This window comes from Scomber scombrus, chromosome 17 (assembly GCF_963691925.1).
Source record: "Scomber scombrus chromosome 17, fScoSco1.1, whole genome shotgun sequence".
Classification (NCBI taxonomy): domain Eukaryota; kingdom Metazoa; phylum Chordata; class Actinopteri; order Scombriformes; family Scombridae; genus Scomber; species Scomber scombrus.
In genome coordinates, this window is record NC_084986.1 from 22,662,635 (window position 1) to 22,678,599 (window position 15,965).

General features: G+C 38.0%; 1 protein-coding gene across 1 annotated transcript in view; it reads right to left on the reverse strand.

The window, feature by feature from the left end:
* scara5 (scavenger receptor class A, member 5 (putative)) overlaps positions 1 to 14,382 on the reverse strand; it is an 87,310-nt gene extending 72,928 nt beyond the window's left edge. Inside the window, exons 1-2 of the mRNA XM_062437450.1 lie at positions 14,268 to 14,382; positions 5,594 to 5,722 (exon numbers count right to left, since the gene is read on the reverse strand). Coding sequence (XP_062293434.1) covers positions 5,594 to 5,722; positions 14,268 to 14,379 — 241 coding nt within the window. The 5' untranslated portion in view covers positions 14,380 to 14,382. The remainder of the gene's footprint in view (positions 1 to 5,593; positions 5,723 to 14,267) is intronic.
* Between the last annotated feature and the right edge of the window lie 1,583 nt (positions 14,383 to 15,965).

Sequence of the window (15,965 nt, forward strand, 5' to 3'; positions counted from 1 at the left end):
TATGCTGTGAGAGGCAGGCATACTTCTTTTAGATTATCAGTGAAAGTGGAAACAATCCCGGAATTTTATTTTCCACCATCGATTGCCTTTTATATCCATCACACCTTCATAAACAAATATGCTATGCCTTATAGTCAAATGTGAGGAGTTTGCATTTTTCTTAAAAATATGTAAGTTAATAAGTTCATATCTGAGCTAGTATTGCAAATAAAGTTGACAATCAAAACATGTTGACAGTTAGTATCTCTCTGGGAAATTCAATTTTTTATCAGTATTATTATTATTATTATCTTTTTTAATTAGTAAAGGGGAACTCAACTCTCAACTAAAATCTTTCTGCAGTTAAAGACTTCCACCCGCTCTTTGGACGCAATTCCCACTTTTTTTTCTACGATAGTTTGATTTGTGAGGTACTGAACATTGTAAATTGCTCCCTAGAGAGAGCTCCACTCAAAGCAGCTCTAGTCAAGCCTATACTCAAAAACCATAATCTTGACTCTTCTGTTTGAGTAATTTTAAGTTTATTTCCAACCTGCCTTTTCTGAAAAAGATATTGGAAAAGGTGGTGTTTAAACAGTTGGATGTGCTCTTAAATGACAATAAGATTCATGAAAAATGTCAGTCCAATTGTAAAAGGGGACTCAGTAATGAAAAAGCACTTGTAAAAGTAATCAATGGTCTTACAGTGAGCTCAGATAATAAAAATGTTTCCATGCTTCTTCTTCATCTAAGTGCTATTTGATACAGTCGATCACGAGATACTTATAAACCGACTTTAAAATGGGATTGGTCTCTCAGGTATAGCTGTGGTTTAATACTTACCTCAATGGCAGAAGATATTTTGTTAGCCTTGGTGACCATGATTTAAACAAGCATGGCATTATTTTTGGTATACCACAGGGTTCTATTTTTGGTCCTTTACTGTTTTCTCTGTATATACTACCACTTGGAAAATAAATGTTGTAATCATGGCTGGAATTTTTGATTGTTATGCTGATGACACTCAGTTATATTTATTTGTAGGGCCAGATGATACTGATGCCCTGAATCCCTTAATACATTGCCTCTCCAGCATTGTTCAATGTATATCATTTCCTCAAATTAAATGAAGAAATGAATAAATGAAAACATTTTCTTTTATAACTGGTCCAAATGCACACAGTGAAAAGATATGAAGCAAACTTGGAAGTCTGGTTCCTTATTGTTATTATTGACTCCGAGTTAGATTTTACATCACACATCAACAATGTAATAAAGATTGCTTTTTCAATTAAGAAATATTGAGAGTTAAACCAAAAAATGTGACCCATACTTTTGTATAATCTTTCCTAGATTACGGTCATGTTCTCTATACTGGATTACCCATTGATAGGCTGCAAAAAAAGAGAACAGATTACACCAGTTTGAGCATCATTACACAAGCTACCTGTAACATTGAGGGCTGATTTTAAAAATAAATTAGTAAATGGATTAGTACCTCATACCCTGGGTTGTTTAGCACTGGCATGCTCAATGAGACAGAACAGCCCATCCTCACAAGAAAAATGACAGCATAGGTCCAAAATTCACACAGGCAAAAAAGTCTTACAGTTATGTTTATGCCATCTAGTGGCTGTTCTAACCTGGGGAAATTACGCTGTTCATGTGACAAAAACATACTTTCTCATTCGGAGACCGCTACCGCTAGATAGTTAGCAAGATGCCAAAAAGCAAAAACTGGGCTTTGCTGGAGTGGATCACAACCTCCTGCTTCCAGCCATGTGTCTTGTTCCTGCAAAAGACACCACGAGTCACTGTGGCTCACATTTGTTTTGCCCGCAAGACGTAGTGTTTTCCAGTAGTGTTTACACTGTAAGTCGCCAAGGCTTGGGTGTCCAAAACCACGACCTTTCTAATGCTTACCAAGTTTGCGTCAAACCTAACTAGACCTAACTATTATTAAGTGGTTTTTGTCCATAAACCTAAGCAGAACATAATCATAGCATTGTCACACATTATAAAACTGGTCCGCATCCATATTCTAGAGGGAGTTGAAAACACTCATATAGCTTGTTATGGGAATAATTGGAAATAGACCTATTCTGTTGCTTAGAAAATACCATATTATACTTATAATGTCAAGAATAGTGTTCAGATAATGTGCTCAGCTAAAGGTGAGGTTTTATAACTATTAGAAATGGTGAGATGCTGGCTCAGACATGAATTTGGGAGCAGGCCAAAAAGCTGGAAAAAACCAAAAAGTCAAGTGAGAATTCAAACAAAAAAGTGAATGTGGATAACACAGACCTGAACCTGGACGGAAAACTGGCAGCCAGCGTGAGTGTGTTTATGCGTGCACTGGCATCACATGAATGTGTGTGTGCGTGTGATAAAGGGGCCTCCCATGCAGTTACGCTGGAGCCACTTAGCTTTTGGATGGACGGCATTTAATTTAAGAGGCCAGCTGAAAAGCTTGGTTTGATTGCTTTTCTAAAACAACCTCATCTAAAAAACCCTAACTCACTAAATAACTCTGTGACGAGGACAAAGCTGTTCCAAACTCTTAACTACATCTCTGTGCCTGGGAATACACACACCCACCCATTTAATGGCATCAGCCGTGTGGTTACAGCATGAGTTGGGTTTGGGGAGGGGAGGTCTTGAAATGAAATCAGGATTAGTGAAAGCAGTTGATTCCTCCAGGATCCTGCTGGTCTGCAGCCAGACAGCTATTAAACCTGTTTCTGGACCTGTCACTCCTCTTTCTAACTCTATCTTCCCTAATTTCTCTGTCTTTGCCCTTCCAACTTTTCCCCCTTATCCTTCTCTTACGGTCTCTATTGAACTCTTTTGTCTTTCTCTCTAATAATGCAGAGTTGACATTTACAAGGAGGCCACAGCAGGGTTTAGAGAAGGTAAGGGCCATAAAGTCTAACACACCTCTAAAAGCTTTCTAATACACATACACACACACACAAACATGCACACAGCAGTAATCTGGCTTTGAGGTTATTGCGACATCATGCCAGGGTTTTTCCAAATCAACCAGGAGGAGGAATGGCAGTGGTATAAGCTCTGAAGACGGTGGAATTTATTACGGCACTCTGTCACAGAGAGTGATATGAAATAACAACAGCTAATGCTAATTTCCATTACTCATACATCCCAATTTCCACATTAGTTGCGCTGATTTAGCACCAGTCACTAAGACATGTGACGTTTGACAGAAATATTATTTGTGTGGCTAGCCCTCCGACTGTGCCGAAAATGTGAAAAGATGGTTTGGCATTGGGAGTTTGTCACTTTTTACAGCTTGGGGAAATGTTTTGGTGGGTTAGTGAATGACTGCTCTCCCTCCTTTATTACATAATGTACCAGTGATTGGTCCAAACCACTGCTGCTTCAATGGGTCAAAGCTAAAATATGGAACTTTTCCTCCATCATCATTCTCTGTTAACCTTGAAACAGCATCTAATTTGAGCCTTAAGTTGTCATTCAAAAAAATTAAAAGTAAGTGTTCTGGCTGAAGTTAGAATGCAAATTTATTAATTTATGCATCTTGTAAATCCTATCAAAATACAGATGGGAGAGGCACTGAGTTGATGAAAATGAAAATATTAATCTAAGTTGTTCTCAATTACGACCCTGAGTTCACAGTGATTCAATTTTAGAGCAGCTGAGCGGAGAAATGTGCTTTTCATATTTGTGATGCCCACTCGTGAATCAGGTCAAAGGTGGTGCAGTTTTTTGGGTCACCCTGAGAAGCCCTCCTGTATAGCCGAATCCTACTTCTGGAGATTGAAACCTGGCACTTGCACAGTCATGGAGTGTAGGAACCATGCAGCACAAGGAGCCAGAGTGTCTTTTATGTAGCTGAGTAAAAGGTCATGCTTGTCAGGCTTACAAAATGCTGTGACATACGTAACTTTCACATGTGGGATTCACAGGTCAATCGTGCGATACGCTTCGAAAACTGATTTCACGACTCAGATTATAAAGATTTCCAAGGAAAGAGTGAAGTTGCATTAAGCCGATAGGAAGACTGGTGCTACTTTTGGCACCGGAACAACAAACTATTCAACACATATAAAGTAGCTGTCAAATTTCTGTTTTTATCAAGTCAAGAAAGTAAATAAATTCTTATTTATGCATTACATTCATCTCTCTCTTTCTGTGTGTGTGTGTGTGTGTGTATGTGTGTGTGTTCTCAATGCTAAACCAGAACAGACAGAGTGGAATAAGGTTTCAAACCACAACCCACACTGTTACCTAAGACTAACGAAGTGGTTTTTTATGGTGCTTATGTGCATGTGTGTGTGTGTGTGTGTGTGTCCTTCATCACAATTTCGCCTTGAGGTATGGCTGATGTAATCTGCATAACAAAGCTCTGGAAACAATAGATGGACAATAAACTCTCTTTCTTAATGTGTACAGTATAGTATATTGGATTTTTCCCCCTCTTTTTTCCTCTCTGTCTTTCATTCCTTTCATTTCTCATTCGCTCTGACTCATAAGCATGACACATGTTGAGTGTTGTGTTGAAAATCACCAGTGAACTATAACCTTATGCACACATGCTGTACAAACTAACCTGTCCCCTATGCATGATATAAAGAATATTCACCCCTAACACATCTCAGGTTTACTAAAGAGCTAATCAAATGTACCTGTCTGCAGTCAAAACAAAGGGACCACATGTAATAAGAACTTTTTCTGAGAACATAAGTCAAATTGCATGAGGGAACTATGAAAACAGCTGGGCAGCACCTCGTCTTTCACTGCTGCAAATCAAACCAGTGATTTCCAGAGCTCCTTTATATGCCCTATAGGCACTATATATACATGCTATACAATGATCTAGTCATTTTACAGCTCTATAGCAAGTATATGCTAACATTTCATATTGGGCCATTCCTATTTGTGGTATTTCAGATTGAATGATTTACTGTATTATATAATCTCACACCTCATATCACTTTTATTAAGTATATTTTCCATATATTTCTTTTTGTCCCTTCATTCTGTATTGCTATTATTTTGTTTACCCTACATAGTACACTGTTATTCATAATTACTCCTAATTTTAAGAAACTGCAAGCATCTGAAGAAAGAAATATGCAGAATGAGATCATCATCAACAAATATGAAGATGAAAAATGATGTAATATAACAGGCTTACAAGAAATGTAAGTTTTAGATTGGGAAACTTTTTTGAACTCATTTCAAAAAGATACTTAGAAGCTATAAACAAAATGAAACTTTGTTAAGTTTAGGTTTTGTCTACATCGTTTTAGTTTTAATGGAACATAATATAAATAATAGTTCACTGCCAAAATGTTTGCTGGGCTCCTGACACGATAGAAAAATGAGTTGTATTTCCAGTACTCACCAACCACCAAAATTTCCAATGGGGATCAAAAAACTGCTTTATGCTCATCAAAGTCATAGAACAGTTTTGAGGATAAACCATCTCCGTACTCCATTTGTATAATTAAGTTCTAAGTATAAGGATGCTGTTCAGATTGTAAAGCCCTCAGGCAAATTTGGGACTCATGATATTTGGTTACACAATTGACTTGACTTGACATACAATATACATTGATATTCATCCTACCTGCCAGGCAGAGTCCAAAGATGGTGAGTAGAACCAGGATGTAGAGGGAGACGATGGCGTACTTGATAGCTGAGAGGGAGTTAAGATGACCGCAACACTGATCCTGCTTCCTGCGACGCTTTCCAGAACCTGACCAAAAAGAGAAAAAACAGATTAGAACTAGAAAGAAGGGGAAAGTTCAAATAGAGGTGCAAATATTTTGCAGTTCCGATATTCCTGTTGTTTTAATGAGTAATACAGCAATACAGGAACTTGAGACAAAAATCTACTGGAAGTCAGTTGGAATGTTTGAAACTTTGTTTGGTCGTTTGCCTTCTACAAAGCAGAACCATCCCATTAAAAGCATGTTAATGGTGGCCGAGACAGTATGTGTGAGGGAGTAGTTTGTTTCAAAAGGTTGGTCACATTTATTGTAGAGTTGGAAAACAACAAAGTTCCTGGTTTCCAATTATTTGCTTAGCCTTGATTCAAAAATGTGAGCAGTATAGAAGTCAGTTTATATGGCTTTTACAATAGAACCTAGCACGTATTAGAACAGTGGTGTACTCGATGAATGTGTGGATATGATTATGATTATGATTATATATCAAACACTTGGCAAACATTACAGCAAATGCATTTCTTAGTTTGCTGATTTAAAATGGATCTACTTCCATTATGGTTAGGGCTGCATTTGACAGTTATTTTCAACATCTGTCAATTATTGTCTCAGAAAATAGTGGAAAATGTCCATGACAGCTTCCTAAAACCCAAGGTGACACCTTCATATGTCTTGTTTTGTCTAACCGACAGCCTAAAACAAAATACTACTCAGTTCACTATCATATAAAACAAAGAAAAGCAGCAAATCCTCACAAATGAGAAGCTGGAACCAGGGAATGTTTGGTGTATTTTCTTGAAAATTGACTGAAACAATTAATTCATGTTTTTCTGTCAATCAACTCATTGGAGAATGAAGATTATGAGAAATTTCTGTATGTATCTGGCAAACCTAAAAGTTCTTAAAGGTTGACTTATTAAATAGGGAATGATTTACATACAGTAAGTCCAGATGCACAGACGCATTCATATAAAAGAATTCACACAAGGGCACAAACTCACTGAGGAGCTATTACTGTAATTCATGTCACCATTTAACACTCCTCTCGGGGTCAAGCAGATGTTTGAGAATTAGTCTTGATAAAAACTGACACACCACTGTTTATGTATGATGGAAGTGTTTTTTCCCTCTGTGTCAGTGTGATAACTTGGCAGGAGGCTGGGATTAGACTGTTGATGCTGGGGAAACATTCCCTTCAGGTCAAAAGGATGAAGAGATTTTCGAAGGTTGTTCTGAAGTCACATCCTACATCAGTCATTGGAGTAGGAACGTGCTGTTAAAATGCTTTCAGACATCGGCACACAAATATGATGTTTTCAAGTGCTTATCCTTGACATTTAGAAATAAATAAATATCTGTTTTACTACGCTGAGTGACAGACGAGAAAGAGATCTTTTACTATCTAACCAAATGTTACTGCATACCTTGAAATTAGGAGCCAACAAGAGCTACTACAATGATAATATGTGTTTTTGTAAGTAATACTGAACACGTTGTATTGTTGCTATGCAGGCAGCAGATTTTAAAATCTACGTTTTTGGTAGTTTTTAACAGTGAGTCTTTGATGGCATAAATAAAGGCCAGTTTCTCATTTTTCGCGGTTGCTTTTGGTAGCTGATGTGGCAACTGAGACTGGCAGGTTTTATCCGCTGTAGCTTTCAGGCTTGAGTTTGCCACTGGCTCAAAATACCCTTTAGTATGAATATGATGGCTACCTACATGATATACTCACTCATTACACTAATGATCCAAAAAAAGCCAGTGAAAAAGACACTTAAGTTAAGAGTTCAGACAAAAATGTCAGCGTCTTCATCACTTAAGAACTACAATACTAGTGGCATTGTTGTATAGCAAGCTTTGTCAAGTTAGCCCTACCACTGTATTTTTTCTAATGTAACATAATTTGGATGTTTAAAATGTAGAAAAACGTTATTGGACAAGTAATATACAAGTGAGATTTATGTTGTAATCTTAGTAATTCGAAGAAAGTGTTCAATTTTACAAGAAAAAATAACCACTGACTTATATTATATTATATATAATATATCTCATGTAAACCTCCATAAATTACATACAGTAACAACAGCTTTACAAAGTAAATACTGTGCTATATAATGTTTGGGACCACCTGCATGTATCTCAGTTTGTGCCTTTCATCTATTGGCATTCCATTCGATTACGGATATAAACATCAATTTCTCAAAGATAATTACTTGGTGATGTTTTTAACAAGATTTACTGATGTATTATTTCCAGAATCCAGAATCTTCAAAGATGTTTCTAACCATCTGGATGAAGGAATATGCAGTCCTCTGCACAATAAAAAGATTTTTTTAAAAGCCTTTTCAAATCATGACTCTAATTCCTCATTAAAAACTGTACTGTGTACTGGACAGAATACTCTCTATAATATTTATATATTTTTTATCCAGATGGTTAGAAGGAGCCTGAAGATTCTGGAAAAAATGATGTTGTATGACCTTCCAGCTATTTCAATTACTGCAGAGTATTTATCTTTTAGAGAAATTGATGCTCCGTGACTTATTGTAAAGCTAATTAATACACAAAGGCATGATCTGGGGCTAGATTGATGCATGCAGTACATGACAAGTAGTGGCTTTCCTGCTGTTTTTTTAATTCAGGCAGGTTTAACCAAGATACGTTTGCCAAACCGTATGAGTGGAATGTTCTTCACAAGTACTAAGAGCACATTTCTCCAGAACCTTCAAAAGGGTTCAACTAGGTAGAGATCTATTGACTGTGAAGACCACATCATATGATTCATATCATTTTCTTACTCATCAAACCAATCAGTGACTCATTGTGCCATATATGGAAGCATCTCAGTGGATGTCTCTCAACTCATTTACCCTGGTTTTTCTTTCAATTGGTTACCAATCTGTATGTTAAGTTAGAAAGAAATCTAGTTACGGTTGCTAAACTACAGTGCGATTGTAATAAGGGAGGGATTTAGTGAAAGATCAATTGTCAGCTATTTAGTAAAGCAGAAATGTCATTCAATCAGTCCGAAAAGCACAGGTGTCGGCTTCCACTGAGGACTAACTGTGTTTGAAAGTCAGATAAAAACTAGATATCCCTTTGGAAACACGACAACGAGAAGATGTGAACCATGAAGAGAATTGGAAATCACTGTGGCTATATGACAAGAACATTATGATAAATACTACAGCCGCTGGGATATTACGAGGTTATAATGAGATTCTATCTTCCTGTGAACACTCATGAGGTTGGCTTGAGTCTGACTTTTAAATACAAACACTGATTCTGCCTCGCGGCCTCCCAGCAGCATGGTTTCATTTGGACCAGTGACAATCTGTCACTGGACATTGGTGGATTGTCAGTGATGCACACACAGATATGCACACACACACACACACACTTCCCCTATATGATGAAGAACACACACTCCACCAGCGTAAGACAAACACAGCTGGCTCAGATGTGTGTGTCACATGGTAGGAATGTATAGAAACAGAAATAGTGCTCTAAGCTAGTCTACCTCTTAAGTTAAACTCATGCTTGACTTCAAAACAGAATGAAGAGACAAAACAACTACAAATCATGCTAACACCTTCATAAAAAAACAGCCTGGGATATTAAACCAGCAGTCTGGAGCTTAAGGGAGAAATTATCACCTACTTTTCTGTCTGAAGTTTCTTTCTCCAGCCTCAATGCAACACATACATGAGGTGTTTTAGTGCTTTAAAAAGGTATAGTTTGACATTTTTGGGAAATACGCTTAGAGGCGGGAGGTGATTAGATTAGCTTAATATGGAAACACAGTAACAACAAGCTTGGCTCTGTCCACTTTTTTTTTTAAAGGCTGCTTTTTTTTTAACACACTTTGAGGTTTTAGAGGGGATTACTTCCTGTAATTATTTCTTGATGAATAAAACTATCTCCATCCACTCATAGTTCGTTAACACCTCATAAAAACCCAAATTGCTGCGTTCACGTTACTGTTCTTGTAAAGTTTAAACTAATGAGACAATTACTGAGCTAATCTCTTAAACTCACTGCTAATTACTGAGTTTAAGAGAGGTTTGTGTATATTGTTAAACGTAGTTTGAGTGAGACAGGATAGCTTTTTCCAATCTTTACACTAAGCTAGGCTAATCAATTCGTAGCGTTAGCTCTGTACTTACCGCACAGACATAAGAGTGGTTTTGTCGCAACTCTCAGCAAAAATGTCAAATATTACCTAAACTAATATGCATTTCCATTACTGATTAATCTGTCACTTGCTTTTGTTTAAATTAATTGTTCCACTTTTTCTTTATAAAAGCCATTAAACTTTCCCTGAGCCCAAAGTGAGTGCTTCAAATTTCTTGTTTTGTCCAAGAACAGTCTCAAAAACCAAAGACATTCAATTTACAATAATATAAAGCAGAGAAAACCAGAAAATTACAGGCTGGAATTATGACAACGTTTCACTTTTTGTTTTACTACTAAACTTTGTTGGATGTTTGTTGAGGGTTTGGTTATACAGTGGTTTAAAATCCATCTTTGTGTGTTGTGTGCTGCTGCTTTTATAACTTTTTTTCACAGACAAAACACATTTTCAAAGATGTTCAGTGTGGGAATGTTATCATTTTCCATCGGACATTAGAGAGACCAAAGAGTTCAGTAGTCATTCATCAAGTTAACACATTATTGTGCTGCTGAGTCATGTTTGTCTGGTGATGTCTGTACAAGACAAAGCGACGGGGGATTTAACTGGCGGATTAGAGCATCATTCGCAAAACTCTGAGGTTTATTTTATTAGTAAACTTGGAAGTGCAGCAACTACAAAAAATGACCCATTTTGACACTTATCCGAGTCTGTTTATTTCAACGTGAGCAAATGTGGGTCGGTTACTGGCACACTCTGTTTTTGGATGTTTTTAGTGAAATTAGTGATTTTAGAAAGACACAACATTATTATTTTAACTTCAGCTTTCCAAATCAAATATACACGGTTCTTAGGAAGCACCACAGATTTCATAAGAAGTCCAGCGCTGTGTTTGTAGTTGGCAGGTTATTGTGATATTACATTGAGTACTGCAGTACTACATTAAATTGCTTGTCTCCCAAACAAAACAACACAAATGCTTGTTTAAAGGTGCTAATCTATGTGTGTATATTTAAACATTATTATATCATTAACAAATTAACTGTAATGTGCCGTTATAATTATTGTACACAAGTCAAACCAAGATAGAAAGTTCTTGATAATGCCTCATGCCTGTGGTATTGTTCACAATATTAATACCACATTTCCCAGAAACCCTGATTTTTCTTTCACAGTACAGAGTGCTGAAGTGAAACCAGAACCTCAGGGTTTTGTTCCAAAAGTAAGGAAAGCTCATTTATAATCCCACTGATATGTATATCTATACTAATAACTAAAAATCCAGCCTTGGAACAGAGATTTTCTCAACAGTATGTTTTGTGGCTCACTTCATATTTTAAGATATGTTAAGACAAGGACCGTAGTTTTTGTGAATAATGATCTGATATCTTTATTTATCTACTGGTGTGTGTTAAAGGTTTTTTGTCTTTTTTTTCCTCTCTTTTTTTTTTAGCAGTCTTTAACACACACTGTTTCCCATTCTAGATGTTCACAGGCTGAACCTCACAGTTCAACAGCAGGACAGAGAAGCTCCAGAAGTTTCTAGAGAACAGAGATTACTACTTGAAAGTTGAAAAAATAACTTTAGAAGAGAGCTTTGGTAAGTTTTATGGATATGGACGTGACCAAGTTACCTGTGTGTTGCCACACTTGTAGTTTTTTCAAGGGCAATGTAATTTTTTCTGTGCTCACAAAGTAATCGCTGTTAAGCTATGTTAAAGAGAACATTTCCTGGTCTTTTTTTTTTAATTCAGAGGCCTGACTGGAATATCTTTACATATTTCACACTTTCAAAAACTCCTTATTTATCTAATGGCGCTTTTCCACTATACAGTTCCAGCACGACTCGACTTGACTTGGCTCGTTTTTGTGTGTGTTTCCACTAGGGAAAGTACCTGGTACCTGGTCCTTTTTTAGTACCTGCTCTGGTGAGGTTCCAAGCGAGCCGAGCCGATACTAAATGTGACGTCAACAGACTGCCGGCCACTGATTGGTCAGAGAGTCACTGGAAGAGTCATGAGCCGTCCCACACAAGAATCAAACCCGGCATTTTTAAATACCGGCAGCAGCGTTACAACCATAGTTACAGCCATACGACTATTTTCTTGCTTTGTGTGTGACAAAAAGCCACATTCAGTAGCAAGTACACCACTGCCTCAATGTCCTCCATTGTTTATGTGTTTTGTGTCGCGTATAAAACGAAGTCACGGCAGTTTCGCGGAGCCGTGCTATGACGACCCCGCCCACGTTGAGTAGGTACTTTTTTGTAATGGAAAATGTCTGTTCTGGAACCGAGTCGAGCCGAGTCGAGCAGTGCTAGAACTGTATAGTGGAAAAGCGCCATAATTCTGGCTCTTTATGCAGCCCCTCAGTTCAGCCTCTGTCTGAAACAGGAGCTGGTTTTAGCTCCTGTCTCTTTGATGAGCCCACTCTGTTCTAAATTGGTGAGTTCCTGGAAACTGCTTCTCATAGACTTCTGGTGGCTCCAGATGCTCTGTAAACAAACAGCAGTAGAAGGATTTCACTTCTTTATCTTGTTCTTTACTGAAAATATAAACCTCTCAAATACATCCATCAATGTTTGAACTGAAATCTGAGCCAAAACATGGAGTGGACAATGTGAACCAATGGAACAATCTTGGCAACAAAAAATACAGAAAGTATTGCCATTTGTGGGCATCAACAATCTGATGTCATCAGAAGGAAGAAGTAGAGGTTCAGAGCAAGCTGAAGCTCTGAATTTTAATTCTGGAAATTTGACCATGTTTAACATAGATATCAAAAATTATAACAGTATAAAAGTGAACCATAAAAAACATGATATATGAATATCATGAAGGTTCCAACTTGTGATAGAATGGATTGTAGTGGAGCTGAGATATTTAGAATATGGAAACAAAAGGACACGCTTCATTTCTTCAGAAAGGCATATAAAAGAAATGCTGAGTTGCGAGATTGCACTGAGTTACACAAGCTATGAATCTTGCTCTCTACCCATGCTTCTAAGTGTGTTTTACCCATTATGCATACTGTCCTTGCAGTTGGGTGAATCAGACTTGGATCACATTCTCACTCGAGATTAAACCCTGCCAATGTCTCATAGAAACCTAATGACTGTTTTGTTTCGCTCTCTTCTGCTGTACCCACATGAGCTAAACCCGGTACAGGGGATGGGAATATCTTCTCTAATTGAACGAGGTGTGAAAATGTTCTAGGATTAGTGGACTTGGAAGACAGCAGTCTTTCTGATGTGTGAGGTCATTGTCCTCTTTCCATTAAAATGTCAACAAATTCTCCAGTTAATGTTCTCTAAGTCTTTCCCACCAAACTCGCTGAGTCCCGAGTCGAAACCTGAGAACACCATAGGGTCAACTGTGGATTCGTTCAGCTGCACCTGTACACACACACACACACACACACACACACACACACACACACACACACACACACACACACACACACACACACACACACACACACACACACACACACACACTTGTGCAGATGTCAGTCCTGGACATTTCTGGCCATAGAGAGGAGAGAGAGGATGCCAAAAAGTGACAGCATTGCCTGCATGTGTGTTAGTGCACTTGAATCTGCACTGGTTTGTTATTAAGTGCGTATGTGCGTTTCTGTTGACACACATAAATGCTTTTGTAGAAAGTCCCTTTCTGAAAATCAATCACAGCTTCCGAAGATCTGAAACTAAGTCATATCAGACTCATGAATAACTTAAAAACAACAACTAAAAGTATCAACAAAATAAAACTAACAATAAGTCAAAAATATAGGTCAAATTTTCATATTATAATACCACTTTGCAGTTTAACCATTTCTTTTCTTTTTCCTACTTAGAGGTAGTTCTGCAACAATTAGTCGATTGGTCTATACAATCGATAGAAATAGAAATAATCATTTGGAGTCAATTAAAAAAACAACAACAATACTTCAGCTTCTTAAATGTGAATATTTTCTGCTTTCTTTAGTCTTTTCTGATAATAAACTGAAAACTTTTAAGTTATGGACTGTTGGTCAGGACTAAATGACATCTTGGGCTTTAGGGAACAGTGCCCTGCATTTTTCACCATTTTCTGACATTTTATAGACAAAAAAACGAATCAATAATTGAGAAAAGAAGTGGCTGATTAATCAATAATGAGAATAATATGTAGTTACATCCCTACTTAGAGGGATTGTGGTGGGTGGGCAAGTTCATTAATGTTTTCAATTTTCTTCCCATTTTCTAGTACTGGAAGATATCCAGAGCAGCGAAAGAACATAATTTACCACAAATTACAGTGGTCAGCTTCTCTTGTACCAACAAACATAACATTTTTGGCTGTGTCTAGTTGAATATCTGTTTAAGCCAATCTGCTCTCAAAAAAAGCTCAGTGTTTTCAGCTTTCCCATTTTCAATTTGTCCAGGTCTTAACTCTCCTTACCTTCATCACACAGGTTGAGTTTGGACAGGTTGCGTCCATCGTAGGCCTCTTCATACATGGAGCCGTTCTCTCTCTCTTCATATGTACTCAGATACATGGCCTTGTTCTCCATCTCCTCCTGCTCTGAGGGGAAAAGATACAAACCGTGAGATCCACTGAATTTGTTTCTCATTACATATGACACTGCATATCTCTCCACAACCAACCCAAATACTTTACAAGCTAAATATGTGTGACAAATGAAAGACAAACCTAAATAGATTAATAAAACTGTGCCCCGCTATACAAGTGGGAGAAATTTCCCAGCATGAAAAGGGTCTACTTGCCCCCAAATCAAAACAAAGTAATTCTATCCTTATCAGAACAGTCTCCACGATGACAATTCCTTCACCAACAGTATATGAAGTATCACTAAAAGGTTTGATGAGCATAAAGTTGATACAAATAAAATTGATTTTCCTCAAAGTTAAAATAAGCGTTTGCCGTCCAATCAACAAAATGAGGTATGAGGGTCCTCACAGGTATAGAAGTTTCAACATGTTTGTTACCTCTGCTGCCCTCTAGTGCTGTGAATGAGGTGGAACAGCTGTTTCTGTTGCACTTTTCAAGCTCCACACACACACACACACACACACACACACACACACACACACACACACACACACACACACACACACACACACACACACACACACACACACACACACACACACACACACACACACAAAGATGTAGGTCCAAGCTAAACAAACTGAAGGAAATCCTTGTGGTTTGTGGCTGTCTCTCTAGTGTTACGTGATTTGTTTCCTCTGCCAACAGAGCTGGGCAGGGTTTGTGTTTCTGTCCCACTCCATCTGCCTGTTTGCCCTTTAGCAGGATATTTTAAAAAGCTATGAATGGATGTGCATAAAAACAGCAGAAAGGTCAGTCGACGGGCAAGGAAAAACTGATTCACCTCTCCTACCAACTGCCCATGAAGGGTGTGTGGCAGTGGACGAGGATTCTCGTAAAAAGGAGTATTGTTTACAGGCATTGCCATCAGCAGATATTTCAACAAGAAAAACCTCCATTATTAGTCCAGTCAAACAATTCTGGGACACTGAGGAGCTCAGAGCTGCAATGGCAATTGAAAAAACTAAGTGCTGACAACTGGTGGCAGGATGCCAACAAGAATCCCAGGCATCCATCTCATCCTCCATTACTCCCTGGGGGATTATGAGGTAGTCCCAGGCCAGATGAGATATAAAATCCCTCAAGTGTGTTTTGGAGTCTGCCAAGTGGTTTCCCCCCAATTTGATGTGCCTGGAAATCCTCCACAGGGAGTCGTCCAGGAGGCATCCTGATCAGCCATCCGAACCACCTCAACTGCTTCCTTTCAACACATGGGAACAGCAGTTCTGCTCCAGGGTTTTTCTAGATTTCTAAAACTCATCATCCTGTCTCTCACATGAGCCTAGACAGTGAAGGGTACTTATTTGAGTTACCTCACTTGGAGTCGTATTTGTTGCCAACTGATGCATTCAAGATAAATATTCACTCTCATTTTGGCTCTGTTTTGGTTTCCCTTATCAAGGGAATATATGTGACTATTAAGATGGTAAATGCTCCACTGTGTCCACCAGCTAATTTCTATGCTTTCAGGCTGCTGTTTGAAGAAACAGCTGCCTGCTTTAGCTGGAAATGGGGATGACAAGAGCG